The following is an 8,052-nucleotide window of genomic DNA, read 5'->3' as shown; positions in this document are numbered from 1 at the left end:
TGGTCGTTGGGCCCACGCCGCCTCCAGCCAGTGCGTGCGCTGCCTCGGTCGTTGGCCCCGCGTCCCCGCGCGCCTGTCCGCTGCGAACCAGTTCCGTGTGCCTGCCGGTGGCCTCCCGCCGCACTCCCGGCCGAGCCGCCCGCGCTGCCTCGCCATGCCGGCGGACCTCAGCAAGTGGAACGGGCCCCTGAGCCTGCAGGAGGTGGAGGAGCAGCCCCAGCACCCACTGCGCGTCGCCTACGCCGGGGCGGAGGTGGACGAGCTGGGCAAAGTGCTGACGCCGACCCAGGTACGCCAGGGCGGTGGGCGTGCGAGGCCCGGGCGGGAGGCCGTCCCAGCCGGCGTGCGCAGCGTCCCCGGGATCCGGGTCGCCGTGCCACCCCGAGGACCCGGCCGGTGGCGGGTGGAGCTCGACCCGCTGGAGCCATCGGTCCAGTTTCCCGGGACTTGAGGGCCCTCCTTAGCAGGGCCTGGGACAGAAGCGGCCTTCCGGGCGCAGTCGGGCCGGGGTAGGCCGTGGCCGCCCGCCTCCCCAGAGCCTCCCCCGGGCCCCGGGACCTGGGGCCTGAGTTTGGAGAGCGAAAGCCACGCCCGGGAGCCTGTGGCGCATTATGTAACTGGTGATCCGCGTCGCCCGCCAGCTCTCCTTTGTTTCCGCGGTCGAGAGCGGGCATCTTCCCGCAGCGCCTGGAGGGCGGCCGCCTGCGGTGACGGTTTTGCCTTTGGCCTCTGACGCCAGGGCTGAGGCTGCTCCAAGTGGAGAACCTGGTATTCCCGACACCATTGCTGGTTGTTGGTTATTAAGTCTCTGGCAAGATGCGAATGAATTGCCCAGACTGTTCACTTTCGGATAATTGCAGACTGTATTGTTTTGGATATTAAAATACGAAGCGCTCATCTTGGCACCAGTGCCAGCCTCCCTCCCCAGACTTCCTGCCCACCCCCCTTCGGCTATTTCTGCGTCTTTTAAATGTTGAGTTTATGCAGATTTCACTTGGGCAGGCTCCAGTTACCGCCTCGTCCCCAGTCCAGAGACATGGTCATTCCAGACTAAAGTTTTGGATGTGAGGAGGCATGTCATGTTTGGAATCCAGACCCCACCTCTCAGGCTATACTAGCTCCATAGTGTTGAGAATACAATTAATAGGCTGAGTATATAGCTCAGTCGATAGAGTGCGTGCTTTGGAAGCACAAAGGCCGTGGGTTCAATCCCTAGCACCTCAAAAGTAATAATAAAATTAGTAATGAATATAAATTTTTTGCTTCTGAGTCCTAGTAAAGGCAGTTCCCAAGTAACTGATTAATAATCTACCTTTGTAGGGGCTGGGGAGATAGCTCAGTTGGTCGAGTGCTCGCCTTGCAAGCACAATGCCCTAGGTTCAATCCCCAGCACTGCAAAATAAATAAATAAATAAATAAAATAATAATCTACCTTTGTTTTATCTTTGAAGAGCCTGAGGGCAAAAGAGTGTTGGTCTCTTCAGCTTTTCTGGCTTTGAACTCCAACTGGTTCCTCTCTACAGGTGAAGAACAGACCCACCAGCATTACATGGGATGGTCTTGATCCAGATAAACTCTACACCTTGGTCTTGACAGACCCGGATGCTCCCAGCAGGCAGTCTCCCAAATACAGGCAAGTTGGGGAAAGAAGAGGAGAGTGGGTCATCCGGACATGGCCGACCTGGTGTATGTCCCTTGATGCGTGAAGTAGACCTAGTTCACAGCGATAGGACCATGTTTAAGCCAGTGTGCATTGTCCTGCCCCTTTGCTCTCCAGTCTGTAAATGACAACCAACAAAATCCACCTACCTGCAGCCTGTTTTTGTACAGCACCATGAACTAAGATGGTTTTTACATTTTCAGATGGATAAGGAAAAAGAATTATAATACTTTGTGACATACAAAACTATGAAATTCAAATGTCAGTGTCCATGGAGTTTTACTGGAACATGGCCATGATAACATAAGTCTCTGTGGCTGCTTTCCTGCCACAGTGGCAGCTTTGCGTTGCTACAGAGATGGTCTGGCCTGCAAGCTGCCATCGACTCTTAGCCCTTTGCAGAAGAGTTTTTTGACCCCCATCCTAGAGAATCTCAAGGCAGGGGAGGGACTGGGTGCTCTCTGCAGATCTAGGAGGAGGTTTGCATGGCCTGCTGTGGCTCCTGGCCGGCCCTGTGTGCTGGATGTTCCGCTGCCAGCTGTGCAGTGACTTCGAACCCTGTGGTGCTGACGGCCCTGTGTCCTTCCGCACAGGGAATGGCACCACTTTCTGGTGGTCAACATGAAGGGCAATGACATCAGCAGTGGCACGGTCCTCTCCGATTACGTGGGCTCCGGGCCTCCCAGCGGCACAGGTCAGTGGAGGCTGCTCCGGGGGAGGCTGGGGAGGGTTGGCCCAGAGCGCTGCAGTCGGAGGATGGTTTTCAGGCGTGCTCTTTCTGTAGCCAGAGCTCTTGCCTTGTGGAAACAGCACGTCCAGACCTGCGGGAGTGCTGGGGGCTGGAGTTTTGGGTTCTGGTCGGGGGACCCTCACTGTAGAGCTCTGCTTCTTGTCTCTGGGAAGCCAGGGAGAAGGATGTGATGTTTTAGAAGCTTCTGGGTGGCTACATGGGTTGAACACAGGTAAGCCACGTCTGTTTTGTATGCAGCTTTCCCCCCATGTGATGTTTCCATTTTTAATTCCTGTAAAAAGTCTCAAGGGATCATAGTTTTCAAATTAATTACAAAAATTGCCTTGTATGTCATTGAGCTCCTTCCGAAAGTCTGGTTTGGTGTCTTGGAAAGATGTAGGAGACGGCCGCGGAACTGTAGTGGAATCTCTGCACGCAGGCACAGTGTCCTGGGGTGTGCGTAGAGGTGTGCAGGCGAGAGGCTGAGCCGGGCTTGCTGTTGCCTGGTGTGCATTACACGACGTCTCTGTGTGCTGGACTGGGGGCGTAGTGGGGTGAAGCACGGCAGAACCTGGCTCTTACACACATCATCCTGCACGAGTTAGTGCAGAGATCCAAGGTGAGGACCCAGAAACTTCCGGGTGGCTTGAAGCCCTCATGCATTCCTAATAGGGAGGGTAAAGGGACAGGTTTCCTAGAGATGTACTAAGCTCTCTAGGGCAGTTATTAAATTAGGCAATTTAATTACGGTGTGTATACACATGAGAATAAAACGATTCTCTTGAGCAGGAGCTATGTTCTCATTAAAAAAAAAAAAGGCCACTCAGTCCCTCTTTTCAGATTCTTTTAGAGAGTTTTAACTATCATTTCTAAACACAGAAATTGTAGAAAGTTTCAGGCAGTGGATTTCACTGATGCATGCACATTTAAATACTGCAGAAAGATATAGGTTGTTTCCATCACCCCAGAGGGTTCCTCTGTGACCTTTCTACTTATGTGACCCCAGAGCCAGCCATTTTCTGACTCCTGTCTCCATAGAGTACTCACTCCTGCCACTCTGATAGATGGAGCCCCTGGGTGCAGTGTACTGGGGACTGGTTCTTCCCGGTTTGCTCTTGTGAGTAGATTGTTCCTCTTGGTTTCTGAGTGGTGTCCCCTTGTGCCAAGACAGTACGGCTGCGTAGCTGTTCTGCTGGGCGTTCAGGTCGTTTCAGTGCTTGGATATTGGGAATAAGGTGGCCGTGCACCTTCCTGTGGACGGGGTTTCCGGTTCTCTTGGCTGAAAAGCTAGGATAGAACTGCTGAGTCCTCGGAGTCGCCTGAGAGTTCTCCAGAGCAGCTGGCAGCTGTGCATTCCAGTCAGAATATGTGACATCAGATCGCCACCCCTGTACTCAGGTGCTGCGGGATACCTGAAGCCACCGCGTCTATGGCGTCCTTGTCCCTGATCTAGTGGATGGTGTGGAGCCAGTGTGTCCCCATTGGCCTTGCTTCCTTTGTAACTCGCCTTTTAAATAACTTTTAAACGGATACAGAAACATAACATAAAACTTCCTAAACTGTTCGAAAGTGGTGAGTTCAGTAGTGCTGCTGTGTTCACGTTGTTGGGAAGCCTATCTAGAACGTTCCATCTTCCCCAATGGAAGCTCGGTCCCCTGACCCACAGCTCTGCAGTTTCCCCTCCCTCTGTCCCTGGCAGCCCCTGTTCCACTTCCTGTGCAGTGGGGGTGACTTTAGATACCTCATGTGGAATCATCCAGTATCCTCTTGTGACTGGCATATTTCCCTTAGCTCCCTCCTCAGGGTTCATCCATGTTGTAATGTGTCAAAATCTGCTTTTTATTGCTGAATAATATTTCATGTGTGGATATAATGCATTTTGTTTATCCATTTTTCCATCGGTGGAAATTTGGGTTGCTTCCAGCTCTCGGCTCTTGCGAGCGGCACAGGAACGTGGGTGTGCAGATACTTAAATGACTTCAAAAACTAACTTTAAGAAGTTCATGGTCCTCATTTCTGTCTAGTACTTAAGGGGAGTTTATAGAAATTTGCAGTGAGTTAATAAGGTGCTTTCCCCCTTCAATACTGGGGATAGAACCTGGGGGCCTGTACCAGTGAATTACACCCCAGCCCTTTTATTTGGATAGGGATTCTTGCTAAGTCGCCACCGCTGGCCTTCACCTGGCAGTCCTCCTGCCTTGGCCTCAGTAGCAGGAACAAGAGGCATGTGCCCCGCACCTGGCTTGCTGATTGTAAAACACATTTTGCTATTAAGTTCACGAAAGTGGGTTTGGGTCATTTCCAAGCAGATCTCTCATCTTCTCATGAATTAAGTGTGGGAGGTAGAAAGATCATGTTCTCTCGTACCTCGTGGGCCGGAGTGTGGTGTGATGGCTCCAGTTTCTAACAGGGAATCTAAATTACCAAGTTTGTATTTTATCCAGGATTTTGGGTTCTGATGTTACTGTGATGGGGGAAGGATGGGCACCCCATGGTGCAGTGGCCAAAGTGGGGGGTGGGCTGCATGGAGCAGCCGAGCGGGTGGAGGTGAGGCTGAGGGGGTGGCGGAGACCGGGGCCTGCAGACCAGCGGAGGCTTAATAAGGGTTCATTACTGGGTGAGAGGCCTGACCTGTCCTCTCTCTGGGCCCAGTGTTTTCCTGGTGACTAGGTGGCACAGTCCCTCTGCTGAAATGCCACGTGGAGTGGGTGGGGTCCGCCTCAGGTGCCTACTGTGTGCATCTCCCTCTGCCTCCCCTCCAGGCCTCCACCGCTATGTCTGGCTGGTCTACGAGCAGGACAAGCCACTGAAGTGTGACGAGCCCATTCTCAGCAACCGATCTGGGGACAACCGCGGCAAATTCAAGGTGGCGTCCTTCCGCAAGAAGTACAAGCTCGGGTCCCCCGTGGCCGGCACGTGCTACCAGGCGGAGTGGGACGACTATGTGCCCAAGCTGTATGAGCAGCTGTCAGGGAAGTAGGGGAACCGAAGCAGTCGGGGGTCTGGAGTCCCGAGCGGTGCCTCCAGTCAGCGACGCATGCACAGCTCTCCCTTCCCTGCTCCCTCGGCACAGGTGAGGTCTGCCGCGGTTAGTGACTCTCCCTGTCGCTTGTTCTTTATGATTTTAGATAGGCACACATCCCGTTTGTGTTTTGATGTGATTTGACCCCCGTGTTGGGGGATATTTGGTACTGCCTCGGGGTCATTGCATTGTTAATAAAAGAATAGCAACCCAGAATTTAAAGAAGAAATCCAGGTAAAAATATTACAGGAGCAAAGTGTCCGTCTTTTAGAGAAGCTTAACAAAGGAGGATTTGCTGTCTTTACCTCTGTGATCCTGAGTCCAGAATGGCGCACAGGGCCAGGCGCTCAGCTGCAGCCAGCACACTCGGATAGGCGCTCGGATAGGCACGGGCGCCAGCGTCCTGCCCTGGCTCCTTCGAAGAACAAAACTGGATGAAGCAAGACGGAGGATGGTTTGCTGCTGGCGAGGCCTGGCCTCCCGACGGCAGCAGTGCTGGGCCAGGGGCTGTTGGGGGTCCTTAAATCTGCTGAGTCAGTTGCACACCGCTGAAGAGCAGTTTGGAGTTGCTTAATGTGTTAATTGATTCTGCTGTTTGCTTTTTGTTGAATAAAAATAAAAACATTGGATGATCCAGAGCCTCCAGGTATTTTGCCTTATCAGGTGCGGGCCTCCTGAATGGGAGAAGTCGGGGCAGCCCCTGAGGGTGAGCGGCCCCTCGCCCTGGGGAGCATAGCTCTTGGGATTTAATCTGTGGGCCACAGGGTTTTGTTGCTCTTGGCCTCTGCAGGTGCACGCGAGCACCTCCAGTCTTCAGTCTGCCTTACCGGTGTCGGTGACAAAGTGGTCTCTGCTCAGAGGAGGGTGGGTACTGGACGTAGTCAGCATACGTAAGTGGTTGGACTGTACCTGCCTGACTCCGAGGCCCGTTTCCTCAGGCTTGCATCTGGCCTGTGTTTACCCCGAGTGTGACCACGAGCGGCCTCGTCAGCCCTGCCAGGGCCCCGTGTTTCTAAGGGACCTTGGGAACGGCTCATTCTGACCTCGTGGCAGACATAATAAGCCACAACGCGTCAGCCCTGAACGCTGGAAGCCCTGAATAAAACCGAGGAGACACATCCAGGTCTGGGAATCAGGACTGGTGTCCCTCCCGTGTCAAACACCACATGCCCGGAATCTGTTCTGAAGCGGTGCCAAGTCCAGCAGCCTCTGTCTGCTGGGAGCCCTTTGGCAGTTTGCAGGTGTCAGAGGATGGAGACGACGAGATCCTTCAAATGACCTCTGAGCCTGGTGTGACACCCCGCCCCCCGCCATGCGTCCGAACTTGTCAGCCACCTCTTGGTTCCTGCACGTACAGGCCGCTTCCAGACGGGCACTTCACAAATGCACTGGCGCCCTCTTGGCCTCCCACTCTGTTTGACAGTAATACTTCCAGCATGGAAGTGTCCCTAAGCGGCCTTTCCCAGGTGGGCCAAACGTGTCTGATTCTGTGTTTAATGTGTGCCTATTAGACCAGACCCTTTCCTTCAAGGCAAGAACTGGGAGGTCCTGCTCAGTAGTCCCACCCCTGACACGGCACTTCCTGTACCCTGAAGCCTCGTGGACCCCTGGTTGAGTGAATTGACTGTAAAGGGGAGCTTTGCTTTTTCGGGGGGCCCTGGGATTGAACCCAGGGCCTCAAACACACTGAGCAAGTGCTCTACTCCAAGCTACATCCCCAGCCCTTCTTGGCTTTTATTTTGAGACAGGGTGTCGCTAAGTTGCTGAGGCTGGCCTTGGACTTGCAGTCCCCTGGCCCTCGGCCTCCTGAGTAGTTGGGATTACAGGAAGGGGCTTCTTTCCTCCTCCACCAAATGCACACCTCAGGAATTCACAGCACACAACAGAGCCCGCCAAAGCCCGCCAGCAGGTATACCTGCGAAAGCTGATCTCAGTGGATTCTTGGTCGGGGGTGGGGGGGTGCCCCTCCACTTGGGGCTCCCTGTCATTTGGATTATTTTTTTCCCTTTCCCTCCCTCTCTGTCTCCCCCCCACCCCCCTTTGGTGGTACTGGGGATTGAACCCAGGGATGCTTTACCCGTCTGCAGTCTGTGGAACCACCCCGTTTGCAGTAATGAGGGTGCCTCTCGAGTCAGCGATCCCTCGCTCTGAAGTCTTGCATAGGTTCAATGCTGTCTGGTGCCACATGCTACAGCCAATCAGAATGCTTTTTCTGTTCATGTAGACCACCCGCAGATTTCACAAGCTACATCCCAGCCACTGTCTCTGTACACTTTGATTTTTTTGGTACTGGGGATTGAACCCAGGGGCACTTGGCCATTGAGCCACATCCCCAGCCCTTTTCTATATTTTATTTACAGACAGGTTCTTGCTGAGTTGCCTACGGCCTCTAAGTTGCTGAGGCTGACTTTGAACTCTTGATCCTCCTGCCTCAGCCTCTGGAGTATAGCATGCCCAGTTCCCCTACCCCGACTGTTTTTGAGAGGGTCTTTCTGATTGCACAAGCTGGTCTCGAACTTGTATCCTGCCTCAGCCTCACCACCCGGGGGAATGAATGACAGGTGTGCACCACTGTGCCTAGCTCAGATGATTTCTTTTCTTTCTTTCTTTCTTTTTTTTTTTTTTTTTTTGTGGTGTTGG

At 53.5% G+C, this 8,052-nt stretch overlaps 1 protein-coding gene across 1 annotated transcript; it reads left to right on the top strand.

Moving 5' to 3' along the window:
* PEBP1 (phosphatidylethanolamine binding protein 1) lies at positions 1–6,050 on the top strand. The gene is made up of 4 exons (XM_079151559.1): positions 1–289; positions 1,524–1,633; positions 2,254–2,354; positions 5,153–6,050. The coding sequence occupies exons 1-4, from the start codon at positions 155–157 to the stop codon at positions 5,368–5,370; spliced, it is 564 nt and encodes a 187-aa protein (XP_079007685.1). The 5' UTR covers positions 1–154; the 3' UTR covers positions 5,371–6,050.
* Positions 6,051–8,052: the final 2,002 nt, after the last annotated feature.

The sequence above is a fragment of the Sciurus vulgaris genome (genome assembly GCF_902686455.1).
Source record: "Sciurus vulgaris genome assembly, chromosome: 8".
Lineage (NCBI taxonomy): Eukaryota > Metazoa > Chordata > Mammalia > Rodentia > Sciuridae > Sciurus > Sciurus vulgaris.
Note: the sequence above shows the minus strand (reverse complement) of the source record. Positions and strands in the feature narration are given on the sequence as shown.

What these genes read in the sequence shown, in the direction of transcription:
- PEBP1 (XM_079151559.1), top strand. Translation starts at nt 155, where the DNA reads ATGCCGGCGGACCTCAGCAAGTGGAACGGGCCCCTGAGCCTGCAGGAG. An exon ending in AAGTGCTGACGCCGACCCAG is followed by an intron (nt 290 to 1,523) that starts GTACGCCAGGGC and finishes TCCTCTCTACAG; the next exon opens with GTGAAGAACAGACCCACCAG. An exon ending in CGGGCCTCCCAGCGGCACAG is followed by an intron (nt 2,355 to 5,152) that starts GTCAGTGGAGGC and finishes CCTCCCCTCCAG; the next exon opens with GCCTCCACCGCTATGTCTGG.